Here is a 19,522-nt window from a genome sequence, read left to right as displayed (position 1 = left end):
TTAGTATAAATTTGCTTAAATAGCTGTACTGCTCTCCCAAAGAACTGGGTGCACTGAATCATGGAAGAAATATTTCCAATATTATAAAGCCGCTTGTAATCTCTTAAGGTTTTTGCACGGCCTACATGTAAAACAGTAGTATTAGTTCTTGCAATAATTATTTCACCACTCACACTTGAAGCAATGGGTACTTTCACAAATCAGGCAATGTGCAAATTCTGTCATAGTAAAACATTTATTTGTTAAAGTGATATAGATTATTCAAGATTCTACAGTCTGTTAAATCATGGACGGCAATGTAAGATGGATTGATACAGAACTTGATGCCAATGTAGGCTTTTTTTCTTTCTTAAAAAAAAATACTTGTAGGCCAGAAGAAAAAAAAGTTTGGTTTTAAAAGAGGATGAACCATGGTCTAATGGAGCCAGTTCCGCCGTCATCAGAGACTTTCACCTCGGCTCCTGTAGATAATTTCTTCTACGACACCAGTTCAACAATTAGCCTTTGTGAATTGAAACATTTTTGAATTTTATCCAGTAAAAATATCAGTGGCAAATTTTTTCAGGAGAGAGAGGAGAAGTGGTGCTCTTCAGATTAACTCCAGCCTCTGAAATGAAAGAAAAAGAAAAAGGAAAAAAAAAGAAAGAAAGAAAGAAAACACATAGCTAATAAGATCATTGTGCTAGCAATCTAAAAGTAATTAAATGTAAGCACCCAAGGAGGAGTTGCTTGCCATGAAATACAGCACACACCCATGAAAACTATCTAAACATGCATATAAACATATCAAATGCTTTTTAGTAACTTCAATTGGTGAATATATAAAAGTATCTTATTTTTTTAATCTAAGTATATGAAGCCTAGATAATTATGTAAAGTCAAAGCTACATTGTAAAATGGCATTTTCTATTGCTTTGTTTTTCACATATATAATTTCAAGGTAAGATAAACAAATAATAATTGCAGTTATTAATTCGTGCTACTTACAAATTTTAAAAATTCTGCTAGAAAATGTGTATGATATTAAAATTTTACAAATATTTAATAATACATTTAATGGTAGTAAATTATTCACCTTAACTAATCAGTTTTTCACCCACAAAACAAAATAAATGGAAAACTCACAATAACTCTTAAAGGCATTCCATGTTTGAATTAAACATGATTTTGAAAGAAAATAATGTAAAAGCCATTTTATAAAAATATTTAAACATACAACTGTGAAAATATTTTTCCTCTAATATGTGTTCTCAGTCTTCATGGATTTAAGATATGTCTAATGAAGTCTATTCTTGATGAAAATGGAAAATAATTTTTGAGAAATATATGCTTTCATATACATGAGTACAAGTAATTTTCTCTTTTCCATTAAAAAACAACTGCATCTTTACAATTTTTTATTTGGGAATTATAAAATGCATGGCATGAATGAATCATGAAATAGAGATTCATTTATTTAGTATTCTATATTAAAATGTTGATGTAGAATATCTTTAGATAATTTTATGTGATAAAGTTATTGAAGGATATTAAAGGTTATTTTGGTAACTTTAGGTGAAGGTAGGTAAAATGCTGTAAAGATATTTTATTTAAGAAAACATTTCAAAATAATTGATAATCTGAATAGTGAAATTGATTTTAGCAAAAATAATAATTTTGGAAAGCTAATAAGAAATACACCATATATGTGAAGACTGTTAAGGGACCAGTGTGTATCTTATTTGTAAAAAAAGAATTACTTTTTAAAAAGCTACTGAAATATAGATATTATTATCATAATTTACCTGGAATATACTAAGAAAAACATTGCAAAATCACTGTAAAATGTAACGGTATATATTACTAAATTCTTCTTTATTTGGTTCATTGCAGAGCTCATATTGGTAAAATTGAAAATCAACATGTTTTCTCTTTTTATATTTCAAGTGATATACTCCCTTTGACACAAAAAAGGTGTTATGGTACTATATCAAAGGTCAAGTTACAAAAAGTAGTAACATAGTAAAAGTTGCAGTACACCTAGAAGGAAAATGACAGTGGACAAAATAACTAGTTTAAGCTTTTAAGTAATAAATGGTTCCAGGATAGCAAACTTTAATTTAGTATCAAGTTAATGATTTTGTAAGCTGACATACCTTAAAGATTTACTTGAGTTTCACATTAACTAATGATATTAACAAACTGTGAAATTATGGTTCATATTTGAATAGTAGGAAATAAAAATTTTGTGAACTATGAAGTTTGTCTGCTCTGAAGATGTAGCAATATTAAAATTATTAAATAATATGAAGCCAAATAAAAACTGGCATTTAATAGAATATCCAAAATGACACTTTTTAATTTACTTATCAATAGATAGCTCCTATAGTAATTCCATAAATATCTAAACATAAAACACAAAATTACAAGAGTATCAAACAATACAAATAATACAGACTAAATATGGTAAAAATGTTACAAAAACTAAAAATAATCAAGTTGTAGTAGGTTTAGGATGTTTTGGTTATTGTCCTCATTTAAGAGTGAGTGGATATCATGCAAAAATCTGTGGACAGTCTTATTAACAGTACTAAAAGATAAATAAGAAATGTAAGCTCCCTGAACATTAAGAGAAGAAAAAAATATCCTGACATTGAATGAATTGTGGGAAAAGATTTATTACTGCCCCTATTCTCAATGTAATTAAGAACTGTGAAATATTTTGATCTTTTATAGCTAGGATGTCTAAGCAAGGAGATGATTTCTAAAGGTTATTGCTGACACAAAGGCTCTCCTTTTTTAAAATTTGGTATAATATTCAAATATATATGTTAAAAACATGCTTTAATTATTATAAAAATAGCCAAATGTTTCCTACATATGTGTTTATTCTGTTACTCTTATTTCAGAAAATTTACTTGAAGAGAATATCATAGGAACCTCCTCCTGCAGAAGCAAATATTTTACATTGATCACACTCACCTGGAAACTTATTGGAAGCATATTTGCATCATGTGTATAAAATTTGCTTTTCTCTTTGGCTCTTATTTCATGTATTTTCATAACCCTGTGTTTTCCCATAGTTTTATCAGTGTTGTTATGTATTCATAATCAATATTAGCTTTTTATTAATTTGTATATTAATTATCTAAAAAATTGTACTCATCTGTAACAGAGATTTTATTGCAAAGTTTACATTTTTGCTTGTTATTAAATGTGGACTAATCGCAAGTTAAATTTATTAACATCAGGAAGCAATTATCTTAAAGGCCTGTGCAAGCAATCACAGAATAAGCTATAGCTCTTGTGCAAAGCTACACACACACACACACACACACACACACACAATGCATACATATTTTATTGGTCAGAAAACAGCAAACACTTCTTAAGAAATTTTATTTAAGGCATTTTCAGTATAAATGGAAACTACTCAACTATTTCTTACTTAACTGCCGAACAGCATAACTATTGTTTTACTGTGTTCCTTGTAAAGATAAAAATCTTGGCCAAACACAAGGAAAATTTATAGGTAAGTGTCAATTTCCACGTAGAGTTATCAGCATTAATTTTATACGTAATTCCTTTCCCCTTTCCTCTCAATTCATTTTAGTGTGATTAAAATTTTATGATTATATTATAAAAGAATTGTATTATATATTAGATATTAAAATATTTCAAGGCCACTCTACTTTTATATACATTCCTAAAGGCTTCTAAAAAAGAAAATTGGCATGGGGCATATTCTGAATAATGGAAATGAAATATGTGTTTTAACTCTCTATGCTTAGAAAGAAATTCACCTTAACAGGTACCTCAGTATGACTGGCTACGGAAAACTCGGAGCTGAAGAGTTGCAATCACAAAGGGTCTCTGCCCGCTCTCCACCTCTGTTCATTCACACACTAACAATGTGAAAGGCTATGACAAAGCTAAGAACACACAGGTCACACACTGTCTTCAGTAGGGGCATCACTGTTTGGTCTTCTCACAGTGGTAGACATAGGCCTGCTATAGCACAAATCATTTACCGAGAATCAAGAATAGTTACCTTGGGGTCATACAGTAACTTAAATCTGATAATAGAAAGGTAGCAAGGAGCTGGCTAGTAAGTGAATGATGTATGGCCACTGAATTTTGTTAAAACTATTATTTGTCTTTGGATTTGTTTTACTTGCTAATATTTATAGAAAGAGGAACAAGGTAGCTTAAGTATGAAGGGAAGTTTTCTATAATGTTATGACAGTCATTTATTTTTAATGATATTTTCTTATTTTTTGTAATACTAATTATTTTAAGATAAAAAGTCATTATTCAAAGCCTTATGTATGTATCATATTTGCAAAATTTTGTGCTATATCTCATAGTACAAAGACTTCCAAAGAAAGTCCAAATTCCATTTCTAATAATATACTAAAATAAATACATAAGCAAAATAATATACAATATTCCATTTCAAATGTGAATCTTTCGAAAATTCTTTAAATTGATAATTGAAAAATTACGTAGACATTTACTCACCTGCTTCCAAATTTTGAAACAACATTTAGTACCATTTTGGCTTGTGTTCCTTATAGATTAATCATCTGTTTCCTAATTATTATATAAAGGTATCCTATCCTAAATTTCAGGTTGGCTGGATATGATTTATTAAAGTTACATGATAAATGAACTTTAAAAATGAAAGAGAGAAAGAGAAGGAGAGGCAAAGAGGGAGAGAGAGTGATGGGTAGAGAGAGAGAGATGGAAAGAGAAATAAGAAGAAATGTTAAAATTGAGAGCGAGAGAACAAAAGAGGTGATGGAGAAACAAGACACCTTCATGCAGGTCAATTCACTGCATACAATAGAACACAAACATGTGCCAGACATTGTGCTATTGATTGTTTCAGTATTTCCAATGAGCCATCTGCTGTTTTTTGCACATAAGAATGGGATTCTAAATTCAGTAAAGAAATGATGCATGAAAACATTTTGATTTGTGGATAGAATTCATTAGGGAAGATCCTGAAAGATTGACAAAGTTGTTTTTCTTTTAAATATAAAATGTTAAAAACCAAGACCCTATTTTTACTACCAGCAAATAAATCAATGGCCTTTTTTAGAACTGTTAAAAGCAGAATTTTTGTGTGTGTGCCAAACCTCAAGCAAATGGCTGATGCTTCCAGCTGTTTGAACAGATTGCTAAAGTGCTTCTCTGCTCTGGAAACACACTCTCCGATCCAATTAAAATTCAAGAATCAAATACTCATTTCAAACATCCCCCCTAAAAAAACCACTCAAGAAGAATAATTGGTTGCTGACAAAAGTAATACCATGAATATTTCATATGTAGTCTTTTGCTCCATTTTAAAGAGGCTTCATTCATTTTCGATAACAGTGAAACACTTCTGTTCATCTGTTTTCAAAGAGGCATAATGTGTCATCTCAGCTCTAATTAGGATGTGGAGGTCAAGGATAGGAGTAAATACATTCTTATCAAGGTACTGTCTTCACATTTGGAAACATTTGTAAAAATGCACATTGTATCATGTATGACTACAAGAGTGACTCCAAAGTTGCATGCATCACAATTATTATTAACTTTATTTCTTACAAGACAAAGCAGAGATGTTTAGTTAACCCCAAATATCTCTAAATTTAGAAACCGTGAATTCGCTTAATCAAACTAAACTTCAATCTTCACTGTTGAGAATTATAAGTAAATTTTAAAAGAAAATTTCAACAAGCTACATAAATTAGCAAACTAATTTCTTAAAGTTAATTTATAAAAAGTGTATACCCATTTAAGTGTTGAAGTAAGTTATAGGTAATAAGAATCTCACCTGTGTTTCCTGGAAAATCTGGTCAACATTAGTCAGCAAAGCATCTGGGAATAAAATGTTCAGTGTCATAAACAATTCATTTTTTTAAAAGAGATAGATTCAAAAAACTTCTTACTGAAATCTTGGTAATACTTCATATCAAGAATTAACAAAGATTTATCTAAAGATTTTTTTTAAAAAACCAGTTCATGGGTTAATTGCAATTGACTTTTATAATATTTCAGTTCTCTCTGTCTACTTTCTTATTCCTAATGCTTAAAAACATAATTTTCTAAAATGTTATTCTAATAACTAAAATGAGTGATTTTCAATATGCATTTGGTATTCGTGACAGAGTTCAATAAGATAATCAAGTTTCTGTTCATTTTCTTACTCACAGTTGACATTTCATCTATATAGATTCATATGAATAATATGCAAAATTACATCAAGGAAAAAAGAATTCAAAGCAGAAAATATAGTTTAACTATGTTCACCATATGGAGTACAAAAGAATCACTTAAAATATTAATCATCATTCAATACCTACTCCCCAAATAATAGCTAATATTTTAACAAGTACCTGTTTGTCCCTATGTAAGACACTAACATTCTAAATATGAACAACTTTCCTTTAAATGTTTATATGTAGGTTTCAATTGCCTATAAAAGTTTAATACCATTACATAAATCTGTGCAGCACACATTCTATTTTTTTCCAAAATGCCTTCTTTTTAAGCAAATACGTTTAATCATTGAGAAGTGACACATGATAGAAAACTAGGAGTAAAGGATAAGTCCTTCTTAGGATTCATAGGTGAGTGTTACGAGATTGAGACAAATTGTTTTATACAAAACTTTCAGCACAAATATTCATGTAAATATACAACGGTCTTTGGAGATTAGATTTTACATAAAATCAATAATAGGAGATGTTCACATTATAGATGAAAAAAAGAATACAGAATTGTATTATGGTAGAGCCAATAGCCAACACAGTATATTTCATAAGCTCCTTGATTTTACTCAAATATTTATTTATTAGACATATTCTAGAGCAGAAACATAATATGTACATAGCCTATGTGTCAGGTAAGGTTAAATGTTTAACCACTTCCAAACACAAGTACATTAAATGAAAGGGCAGTCATGGCTTATTCCTGAATGAATTTGAAAATATTTCGTTTTTGTTTTCAGACATCATGAACATAACAGTCACCAAGTTTGAAATGGATGAAATTAGGTTGTAGAGATGGGTATAATTAAAAAATGCAGAAAATTAAATTTGTACTTTATATTCTATTGTTATCTGATAAGTAACAGTTATAATTTTTACAGTTTTTCTGGGAGAAGTTCTCTGACAGCCAGTCCATTTAAATCTATGTTTTCATACTAATTAAAATTAATCTATATTGCAGGACACAAAATTATGATTTTAGCTGGTTAATGTTATGAGTATAAATATTTATATGTCTATATAATACATATATAGGCAGATATTTGTTGAGCACATATATATTTATACAAATGTATGTGATGTATATATTTATTCAATGTTAACTTTAGATCCTAAATTTTGACTTTGAAAGTGCTGAACATAACCAGAAGACAATCATTCTAAGTGTACCATTACACTTACCAGAGTAATCAGTGATTACTTTGTTATATTCACTGTTTGTGTAATTTGATGAAATCCCCAATGCATTAACAGTACCTTAGTGAGGTAATTTACTACTTAAATATACTCCTGGTTATAAATTGTTACTTTCTATATCCCTCTTCAAGATAACACCACATTTTTAGGATGGCTCAATCAAAACAATATGCTTACCACTCTATTTTTTAATATTTATTTATTTATTTATTTATTTATTTACTTATTTTGACAGAGTCTCACTCTGTCACCAGGCTGGAGTTCAGTGGCACGATCTTGGCTCACTGCAACCTCCGACTCCGGGGTTCAAGTGATTCTCCTGCCTCAGCCTCCCGAGTAGCTGGGATTACAGGTGCGCACCACCACACCCAGCTAATTTTTTGTATTTTTAGTAGAGATAGGGTTTCACCACGTTGGCCAGGATGGTCTGGATCTCTTGACCTCGTGATCTGCCTGCCTTGACATCCCAAAGTGCTGGGATTACAGGTGTGAGCCACTGAGCCCGGCCTACCACTCTTTTTAAGTGGCCTTCTGTACCCTGCTACATGAATTGATTGTTTCTGTGGAAAAACATAATAATAAATAAATAAACAAACAATAAAGATGTGAACAAACTAATTTTATTAATAATCCCAGCGTATATTTATCTAGCATGGGAAGAAAAAGACTGGGCAATCTGTCCTTTGAAAGTAAAACTTCAAATATTAATTTTGATTATTCTTTTCTGAATGCCATTTCAAAAATGACATATTTCTTGTCTATAAATTTACTTAAATATCACTAACATTGTAAGGTACAGTGTTATTATTAGCAACATAAAAGGATAAGAAAAATATCCTTTTTACATACAATCCACCTCTGTGCAGAAGTCCTTTCCTCAAAACACTTCACACTCACACAGAAGCATACATTGTTAATCACTGGACTGTTCTTGAAACAAGGGAAGGCTGAACAAGGGAAAGATCGTAGATAGTCTTCATTCTGTCTCATGTAAATGAACATTGTTTTCTTAGCATGATAAAATCCAATTGGAAATCAACTATGCTGAGAAGACAATGGCTTGCATTTGCTGTCTTCTTAAGAAATGTCTAATTTGCTTCACAATTCTACCCAAAAGATGATACTTTATATTTATGGATTTTTAAACTATTGGAATTTTAAAAAGTCTTATGTTTATTGCTATAATGAAAGAGAAAAACTTAAATTTAAGAGCTAAAAGGCAAATAGTGTAAATTTTAGGGCAACTTTTAAAGTTTTTAGCTTTATAAATGATATATTTTCTTTTCAAAAATACAAGCAAATAAAATAATAAAATTTATTGGATGCAAGTACTTTAAATTGAAGAGAAAATACATTACAAAACTAAAAGAAAAAGATGTCTGGAGACAAATGGATCACATTTATGTTTTTTAATTGTTTATAAATTTGTGGAGAAAGTATGCATCTTTCAAAGATTAGACTTGTTATGTTTAGAGATTTCTTAGAATGGTTCAAAACTTCTATTCCAAAATCTTAAGTAAAATATATCTACAAAGCAGGTAAAAACCCACTGTTATAAAGCATGAAACAACTTACAGAAACCCCCACTGACTCCTTTAATGGTTAGGAAAAAAAAAAGGGGAAATAAATTGGCCACAGTTTGAGTGTTACTGTGTCTAATTTATTTATTCACTTATTTACTTTTTTTTTCTTCTCTTTTGAGACAGAGTCTCTCTCTGTCACCCAGGCTGGAGTGCAGTGGTGGGATGTCAGTTCACTGCCACCTCCACCTCCCAGGCTCAAGGGATTTTCCCACCTCAGCCTCCTGAGTAGCTGGGACTACAGATTCCTACCACGCCCCCAGCTAATTTTTTTGTGTTTTTACTAGTGACAGGGTTTCACCACGTTGGCCTGACTGGTCTCTAACTCCTGACCTCAAGTGATCTGCCCATCTTGGGCCCCCAGAGTGCTGGGATTACAGTGTGAGCCCCCGTGCCCAGCCACTGTGTCTACTTTAAATTGCTGTATTTAATCTTTTTATGTATTTATATATTTGTAGACATAAATAATATCCATCAAACTAAAATATACTGCTTCTTAAAATTTGGGGCTACCTTAGATGCTTCATTATCCCTTTATGACACTACTGTAATAATAACTTTATATTTTCAATTGGGGGACAATTATTCAAAAGGGACAAAAATAATGCAGGAACACAATTTTAAAAAAAGTTTGAAGTAAACATCGTTAATACATGCATAACAGGAAACACATTATTTTGTTTGTTCTCACATTGAACAAGCTGAAACTATAATGCAAAATGACAAAAATAAAAGAAAAATAAGAACGAGGAAGCAAAAATAATATATATGTATATATAATCTTCATATAGTCAGAAACAACAAACAGCAAACCAGATGCTTCCGATCACATATATATGACTGTTTAAATGAGGAATAAAATAATAAATGACAGAAAGCAAAACAAGAAAAGGACAGAGAATTTGTTGCTTATGGTAATATAATACTTAGATAACAAATCTGTATTGTACTAACAAATGAAAATTCTTATTTCCACACCTTACTCCATGGCCATATTTACCTATTCATTTACTCATTTATTCATCTAAGCAACAATTACGTTTCAGACATCATGATAGGTAATATCATTCCCAACTTTTCTGTAGACTTACTTTTGAGTCACTTCACACTGCAATTACTTTAAGCAAAAATTTCTTCATATGTTTATAAACAAATACAAAAAAATTTTGACCTTCTTGATAAGCCAGTCTTTTGTTAATCTCTCAAAATATAGACTTTTTGAAGGGCAAAATCTCAGGCCAGATACTCACCTTTCTATCATTTTTAAGAACAAGTGTTCAAGCATTTGGTTTAAATATTGTAAAAATGATCATATTAAAAATATATTAAATCACATTAAATTATTTTCAATGGTGTTAGTCAAACAAAATAAATCTCATATGATTAAATATGGAATTTTAAATGTCTATGAGAAATGAAAGATATTTAATCAAACTTTATTAGAAATATAAGTAGGCAAATGATTTTTAAAAATACTGGAAAACACTAAGTTCATCAGTAACTTATAGTACATATGTTAACCTTGCTAATGTTGCATGATTTCAGAGCATCCTTATCTTTGATCACAACCTTCATAATCCCAGAAAGTCTTTGAAGATTCATTTCTTTAAGTCTTGCAAGCCTTTGTATGTTCAATATTTTTAATACTATGCTGATAAATCTAAGAAGGGAAAAAGTAGCATGCTTCTGCAAATCAACACCTATTGAGGAATTAGGCAATTGATGTTAATTAAAAATATTTAGTTGGAATTAGAGCATTACTACATTAATAGTACTGAAAATATATTTCACTCTGAGTGCTGCTTTTGATTTCGCAAACTACGACCACATGTGACCTCATCTATTCCTTACAAGAAATAAATAACTGGGCAGTGAAGGATAATTAGACTTTGCAAATGTGAAAAGTAAACTTTTTAGAAAGAGAATCAGGGCAGAGAAGGGATTTAGCAAACGCCTAAAATAAAAAAGCCCGTTGGATAATTATTTTCAAGACTGGCACTGAAAGTAATCTCTAACTACTTTAATCTTACATACTATTGAATGGCATCATGATACACTGTGTATCAGAAGATGTGGCTTTGTCAAGTTAACAGTAACTGAAATTGTTCTATATGCTTCTACCAGAAGGAAATTAACGATTCCACATTCCTCACTTGTGTTTTAAGTGGTATTTCAAGTGATCTGAAAAAGTTAATAAACTTTTACTGTGTGTTTAAGTTACTCCCAAAGAGTACTTGACATAAGATAGTAAAGTATCTATCTTATGATATTATGGCTAAAATGTCATTTCTTTTGTGCAAAGCAATGGGTCAGTTCTCATGTGAGCCTTATTCTCAAAACAAAACAAAATAAAACCTCTTTGATGGTAACCTGTTTGTAGATCTTTAATAGAACACCATCAAATTATTATATAATTAAGTTTTTCAAGGAGTGAATAGAAACATTTATCTATAGACCTTAATTTCAGTAAATTTCTAATAATTCCACATTATCCAGGAGCAATATTAGTTTCTACTAAATTTAAAATCCTGTTTTTAAAAATTATGTATTCTCACTAAGCGGCATGATTTCTAGTTAAATTTATCACAGTTTTTGGCTAAAATAGCAAATGCATTTACTTTAAAAGGAAAACATTCAAATGCAAAAACTATAGTGCAAATGGGAAAAAAAATCCACTATCTGCTTAATGAGCAATGACTTTTATGACTTATAAATATAATGAGAACACCATTAGAAGTTTTAAAATTTTACTTGGTGATAAAAATAAACACCCCTTTGATAAAGGCAGTCTTGTATGTTTGTCTCCCTCTTTATCTTGCATTAAGAACAACATAAAACTCATTTATTCAAAAAATGTGTATTAAATGAATGAAAAAATCTTCATATGTCCATGTAGATGCATAGGCATTTGTAGCCTGTGACTGAAAACTGATTAAAGTTTTCATAAATGCAAAATAAATTGCACTTTCTTCTCCTTTCCACTGAAAAAGGTGTATCATAGAGGAGAAATATCTTACAACCATTAAGGCGCCTGCACCAAGGATGTTGTTTAGAAGTGAACTAATTTTAACATTAACTCGGTATACTAATGGAATATTTTATTTTAAATAATTTAGCAACATGAAGTTGTTCTCTACATTTCCCTAAAAACAAAGGAAACACTATTACCATTGAAAGAAAATATACAGTCTACTTATTAAAAATATCAATTATCCATAGGTGGCCCTTTGTAAAATTAGAGAAATATCATTTTTTATGCAATACTTTTTTCTACAACAATTTTCATTTTTTTAATCTGCTGTTGCTAGCCCTAGGAGTTGGTCCTAGAATAGGGAAAGGCACTGCTGCTATGTCATGCTTTTTCCCTTATCCATTTTATTTATGTTTCCTTCCAGTATACCTATACATACATACATATATATATAGTTATATATGTATATATATATACTGTACCTGAGAAGGTTGATTTATACACAGCATTGGAATTGCAAATTCCAATCTTCTATGTGAGTTCTCAAAATGATTTTTCATGAAAAAGAAATTATAAATTACACAGAACTTTCCAGTAGTCCCTCAGAATTTGAGAGTTGCCTTTCCACTATGACCATCAGAACAGTCAGACTGAATAAACATCACATTCATAGACATGCTTCTTTTAGGAAACAGTCCACATGTGTTCGGCGAGTTAATATAACAATAGTATTCCTTTAATTTTCCATTGAGGGAGTACTTGTGCCTTGCTCTGGATCTCTCAGCAGGCAAAGTGATAAACTTACTTGGCTTTATATGTGCTCTTTTAGACGTGGGCCCCTCTGTGACAGAATCGGGAGGTCGGCTAGCTAACTGCAAGGCAGTTGAGTTGTTCCTGTTAGTGTTTTGGGATTCAACACTTGTGACGGCTTCATTCTGTGGTTCTGTACTTGGCTTTGTGCCAGTCTTTCTTTTCTGCTTTTGGGACACAGAAGTGCTTGAAGTCCAGGAAGGAGGCAAAGCAGAGGTAGTGGTAGAGGAGTCCTGACTCGAACAAGTTTCTGAAGATTGAATCACATTGTCACTGGCAGCTTTACAACACTGGGCATTCTCTTCGTGTCCCACAGCTTGTTTGGACACGGACTGGGGCAGAGTTACACTACAGCCTTGTATTTGAGCCCCGTTAGTTTGAGAATAAACATTGCTAACCTTGGTGACCTTGTGTTGCCCATTATTGTTGCAAACCTTATACCGGATCATCAGAATAATGATGAATACCAGCACAGATGCTACAATGATTCCACCAATAATAATAATCATGGTGCCTCCCAAAAACTGGGACTGCATGAAATGGCAACGCACATAATCCTGTTCCGTAGTAAACTGGATGCAACCCACGACTCTTGTGGCAGTGAGGGAAGTGATGCCATCATCATATATGGCCAAGACACACAAGTCATACATAGTTCCAGCAGCCAGATTATTGACCAGAAAAGTTTTGCTCGTAGGAGGTATCATTCTGAGGGACAATGGAATTTGTGTTAATATTAATAACAAAACAAAACATATACACAGAAAGTCATTATGACTTTAGTTCAGTGTCATTTTAGTATCATTAAGATAAGTACATTTATAACATATGAATTACTGAAAAATGATCTAATCTCATATTTACTGAGTTAAAATGGCTAAAAGTCCTTGTCAGCATCTGCACTATATTAATCGTGCCTACCCCAAGCCTTCACAAGCTTACTAATTACATTGCTTAGCAAAGGAGAACTCCTAATAAAAAACACTGCTAAAAAAATCATTGATGACAAATTACTTTTGAAAGGTGTGACTGTGACATTATCTGACTGCTAAACAAATCCATTTAGCACTTACAATACCTCTATGACTAAAAGCAAATTTGAAGGAAGGAAAAATGTTGACAATCACATTAGAAATCAAAATAGATACGCATTTTAGAGCATTTATTTTCCATTTCAGAAAAATGAAATGGCACCCAGTAAATATATACTTAATAACTAAGATTATTACTAAGATTAAAGTATTTTCTTTACAAATATAATCCTTTTATAATGCAGTCAACACTTGGACCGTGTTATGTTTTTATCTATACATGAGGATAATGAAAACATACAAGTAATATTATCCTAGAAACATGAACAAGGCAAGGCTATTGACCAGAGCATAAATCCCTCATCCCATTGTATGCTACCGCAAATTTCCATCAGAGCACAATTTATAAAGTGCAAGAGTTTAGACAGTGCCTAAATCTAATATCACCTAATTCCAGTGATACTTTCACTGCGGTGGCTCATGCCTGTAATCCCAGCACTTTGGGAGGCCAAGGCAGGTGGATCAACTGAGGTCAGGAGTTTGAGACCAGCCTGACCGATATGGTGAAACACTGTCTCTAATAAAAATATAAAAATTAGCTGGGAGTGGTGGCGGGCACCTGTAGTCCCAGCTACTGGGCAGGCTGAGACAGGAGAATTGCTTGAACCCAGGAGGCAGAGGTTGCAGTGAGCCGAGATTGTGCCACTTCACTCAAGCCTGGGAGACACAGCAAGACCTTATCTCAAAATAAATAAATAAATTAAAGAGTTTATAGACATCTCTGAATCTACTACATTCTAAAAGTTTCTTGTTGATGTCTATTTTCTTCTGTTCCTTCAGTTGCAACTGAATATGACCTAATTTATAATTAAATAACAGGCATTACTAAGCATTTTGTATACATTAAAATTTAATCTTTACAATGACCTTATGAGACAGGCATTATCACTATTTTACAAATTACAAAAAGGGTCAGGGATTCAAGAAATTTCCTCAAGATTAAACAGAATTTTACTTGTCATTGCAGGATTAAGATCCTGGAATTTGGAAAATAAAATCTGGCTTATTTCACAGAGCTAATGTTTAAAATATATAGAATATCCAATAGCTACAAAAAAGTGTGGGGTGGGGAGGGGTATTTGTCATTGACAGTAGTCCATGAGTTATGTGAAGAGCCTGGTATGACAAGAGCAAATTACTTTAAGTTAATATATATGTATCATAGTCCATGTCCCCATATATTTAGTGATGAAGGGATATTAGAGACCTTTAGTCTAATTTCTCCCTTGTAATGACGAGGAATTGAAACTCAGCCATATAGAATCCTGCTCTGAGCTGATCACATGGCTAGATAGGATAGGTTTAATTTTGCCTATTAGTCCATGCTTTAAAAAAAAAATTACTCTCATTTCCATACAGGAATGAAAATCAATTATATTGAATAATTCACCTGGGTACATAGGAACTGATCTGATCTGATTTCTGAATATCTTAAACAGAATATATATATATAGAGAGAGACATATATATAGAGAGACATATATATATGGCTTTGAAATATCTATATATGTGTGTGTATATATATACACATATGTATATATACATGTGTATACATACACACATATACATACATACATATGTGTATATATATATATAAAATGCAAAGCCATGGTTTTGCATCATTTCCCAGGGCATAGTAAGTCTCTCACAAGTGAAATTATATGAAAGGGTAAAAATATGTCTTTTTAACTGAAAATTGGATAAGATGTGACTATAAATCAATGAGGCTGAACTTTAGAAAAACATACCAGAAATTGTTTAGTAGGTGCAAATTCTCCATCATCATCCTTACTTGGATATTACATACCTAATTCCAGTGATACTTTCACTGCTCAAATTATTTATAAGGTTTCTTTTTGGAACTGTCTTAGAACCAGTACACATGAGACAACACAACCACACAGACACACGCACACACACCCCTTAATCACTCAAAGCATCAGTCTCATTATTTTATAGTTACATCCTATTTTTGACCAAAAATGGCAATACCCATCTTGATCACCCACCTTATTCACAAGACTTGACTCCAAATGGCTTTTGCTTGTTTCCAAAATTCAAATTCACCCTCAAAAGACGAAGATTTGCCACCACTGAGGATATTCAAAATAGTATGACGAAGGTTCTAAAGATAATTCCAAAAGTGCTTTGAGCAATGGCAGCATCATTGGGATAATGGTATAGCCTCCCAACGTGGCTTCCTTGAAGGAAAGAACACTCATGTGGATGTGTAAGTTCTGGTATGTTTTTGAATTTTTATAATAAATCAGTGTTGTTCTCTGATAGTCACATCTCTTAGATGAGGGGGAAAAAAGTAAGTAAGCATAATATTAAATATAAATTGAACTCTCTAAAAAATACCATTCAAAATATCTCCCCACTTGTATTACCACCTTTTTCAAAGCTTACACTATGCACTTTAAAATATGGAATTACAACACAGAACAGCACTGCCAATTAAAAAAAAATCAGTAGTACATTAAATTCTACACTAAGATGCATGGTAAGTATACAAATTTGCTTAATTTTTCTTACCTGTAAACAAGGGTGTCATCATAAGTACCATTGTACTGGATTTGAAACATACGTATTCCAGGGATATTTCTTTGAAAATTAAATTTAAGTAGTGCTGTTGATGATGTAGCTTCTGCCACCACAATTTTATCTTGACTCAATTTAGTATCACCATTACTACTGCTTGTATTAGAACCTGACTTGGTAGAAGTTGAGATATCTGAAGAACCAGGATCAGGCTCATGGATATGGTTTGTACTATTTAGTAAGTGAGGGAGCTTAATTATATGAAGATCCACTATTTGTGTTGCTTCCCCAGCAGGATTGGAAGCAATGCAGGTAAAAGCACCTGTATCCTTTACAGTTGTGATAAGAATGTCAAGTGTTCCGTTATCATACACCAGAGATCTTGTTGCATTTGAAATAAGCTTCCCTTCAGGAGAAATCCAGTGAATTGCAGGCTCAGGGTCTCCCCTGGCTTTGCACCTCAGTGTTGCCCTTTGTCCCTCCAGGACTCTCATCTCATGTGTATGACGAGTAATGAGAGGAGGCTCACACAAAAACTCTTCTTCAGGAATTGACCAAAAGTAGCGGCCAGTTAAAAGTGGAGGAGAAGCACAGGTCTCTAAGTCATCTTCTCTGGACAGACGCCTCAACCACAACAATTCACAATTGCAATGCAAGGGGTTTCCACCAAAACTTAATGCAAAAGTAGATGGGCTTATGATTCCTGAGGTTGCTAGTACCTGAGCTCGCTGAAAGAGAGGGTCAGGTGGTAGCTTCTGCAATTTATTTGATGTCACATCTAACCGAGTCATCTTGTGCAAATGGGAGAAGGTCCCCTTAGGAATGTTATCAATCATATTGTGATCCAAACTAAGGGTATGCAAGCTAACCATCTTCTCAACAGCATCCCAAGGAATGGTTTCTAGATTATTATAGGACAGATCCAGCTCCTCAAGGGCGAAGACATCATCAAACGCTGTAGAGGAAATTAAAGTCAGCTGATTGTTGTTCAGTATCAAATGATGAAGATTGGAAAGACCACTGAACATATCATTTGTAATTTTAGTCAATCTGTTGCTATTCAAATGCAAAGCCCTCAAATTTCGTAGGTCAGCGAAAGCATGAGGTGTAATAAAACTTATTGTATTCCTGGATAGAGTCAGGTCCACCAAGCTGGTCATATTGGCAAAATCTTTCCTTTTAATATTTGTAACAAAATTGTCTGCCAACCGCAGTTCCACAGTTCTTCTGTCAATGTTTGGTGGAACAAATAAAAGCCCTTTCTTGGCACAAAGGGTTGCAAGATTAGGAGACAAAATCTGACAGACACAACGCTTTGGACAGATCTGAGCTTTCACTGCTATGCCAATGAAAAACAGATAAAAAAGAATTTTTTCCATTGTAGATCGGATTTAAGAGCCTGTAACGGAAGACACAAAATAGAATGTTAGCACCCAATAATTTAATTCATATTCATATTCCTACTAGCATAATATTTGTATGCAATCTAGAATAGAATAGAGAAATAATTTCACTTGTTTGCTTAACAAGTATTAATATTTATTCTGTAGTAAAGGCTATAATGGGCACTAGGGATGAATAACATACCATTGATAATTTCATGGGATTTAAAATCAAGTAGGAAAAACAAAGCAGTCAAAAGTTTATTATAACTCTGCAAATTAAGCGCCATTTTTTAAGTATGTCCAGGGTACTCCATGGGTGAACCAAAAGAGATATACAGCCGAGATTGTAGGCCTGGGGGTTCAGGAAAACATACCCTAGACCCTGAAGAACATCTTGTTACATAAAGATATTAAAAAAATTAGAGGCATATTTGAAGATTTGTAAGTAGGTCAATTCAGTAGCCTAAACAGAAACAATAAAAAACAATATTTGTTAGCTTGCAGCATGACCTTTGAAGATAACAAATTCTTGATTAATTTTTTTCATCTTTACAAACTATCTTGACATAGATCAACCTTCACTTTTTTTTTTTTTTTTTTTTTGAGACGAGCCTTGCTTTGTTGCCCAGGCTGCAGTGCGGTGGCGTGATCTTGGCTCACCGTAACTTCCACCTCCCAGGTTCAAGCAATTACTGATGACCGTTCAGCCACCCTGAGTAGCTAGGATTACAGGCGCCCGACACCACACCCAGCTAATTTTTGTATTTTTAGTAGAGACAGGGTTTGTCATGTTGGGCTGGCTGGTTTCGAACTCCTGACCTCAGGTGACCCGCCCACCTCGGCCTCCCAAAGTGCTGAGATTACAGGCATGAGCCACTGTGCCCGGCCAATCTTCACATCTTAACTGAAAATACAAAAATCTTATTCTCAAAAATAACAAGGTTGAATGTTTATCACAATAGCTCTGAGTTCCCTAAATATTAAAATATTTTATTGGTTAAAAATGTGGATTTTTAAAGATAATTTCTGGGACGCAGCCGTCAGTGCTTTCACTTAACAGTATGTTCAACAAGATATTATATTCTGTTTTCCTTCTTTTACAATCTTAACGAATGTATATTTATCCAAATTTTATTTTAAATAAACACTTTGACAATTTTCATTTTTCTGTTTGATCTTGAGTATATGCTATTGAAATCAATTCTCAAAAATAAAAATAATAGCATATATTTGATTAAAAGTTCTCATATGTTGCGTCAGGTTTTCTTGTTTTTTTTTTTTTTTTAGACAAAGTTTTTCTTTGTCACCCAAGCTGTGCAGTGCAGTGGTGCGATCACGGCTCACTGCAGTCTCGACCTCCTCAGCTCAAATGATCCTTCCTCTTCAGCCTTCTGAGTAGATGGGACTACAGATAAGTGCCACCACCCTAGGGTAATTTTTTTTTTTTTCTGTAGAGACAGGGCTCAAACTCCTGGACTCAGCAATCCTCTTGACTCAGTCTCCCAAAGTGCTGCAAGTACAGGCATGAGCTACCTTACTCAGCCCATTGCATGAAGTTTTAAAAACCATGAGTGAAAATAGCTGCAGAAAATCATACATATTTTCAATTTAATATAAATATGAAATCATCCTGGAAATGTCATGCCTAGTTTTCTAATTAAAGCATATTTTATGACTTCTAATTATTTAATGCCTTTTGTAGGGTAAA

At 32.5% G+C, this 19,522-nt stretch overlaps 1 protein-coding gene across 10 annotated transcripts in view; it reads right to left on the bottom strand.

The window, feature by feature from the left end:
• Positions 1-216: 216 nt before the first annotated feature.
• The window catches only part of LRFN5 (leucine rich repeat and fibronectin type III domain containing 5), a 295,601-nt gene continuing 276,295 nt past the window's right edge, over positions 217-19,522 (bottom strand). For 4 of the 10 annotated variants that reach the window (XM_063596060.1, XM_063596062.1, XM_063596063.1 and 1 more), the window contains 2 exons: positions 16,424-17,828; positions 5,854-13,505 (listed from right to left, as the gene is read on the bottom strand). In XM_063596060.1, the coding sequence (XP_063452130.1) occupies positions 12,590-13,505; positions 16,424-17,808 (2,301 nt within the window). In that variant the 5' untranslated portion in view covers positions 17,809-17,828 and the 3' untranslated portion in view covers positions 5,854-12,589. The other 6 variants (XM_003831760.5, XM_034937494.4, XM_055097540.2 and 3 more) reach the window with 4 other exon arrangements.

Source organism: Pan paniscus, chromosome 15, assembly GCF_029289425.2.
Source record: "Pan paniscus chromosome 15, NHGRI_mPanPan1-v2.0_pri, whole genome shotgun sequence".
Classification (NCBI taxonomy): domain Eukaryota; kingdom Metazoa; phylum Chordata; class Mammalia; order Primates; family Hominidae; genus Pan; species Pan paniscus.
Note: the sequence above shows the minus strand (reverse complement) of the source record. Positions and strands in the feature narration are given on the sequence as shown.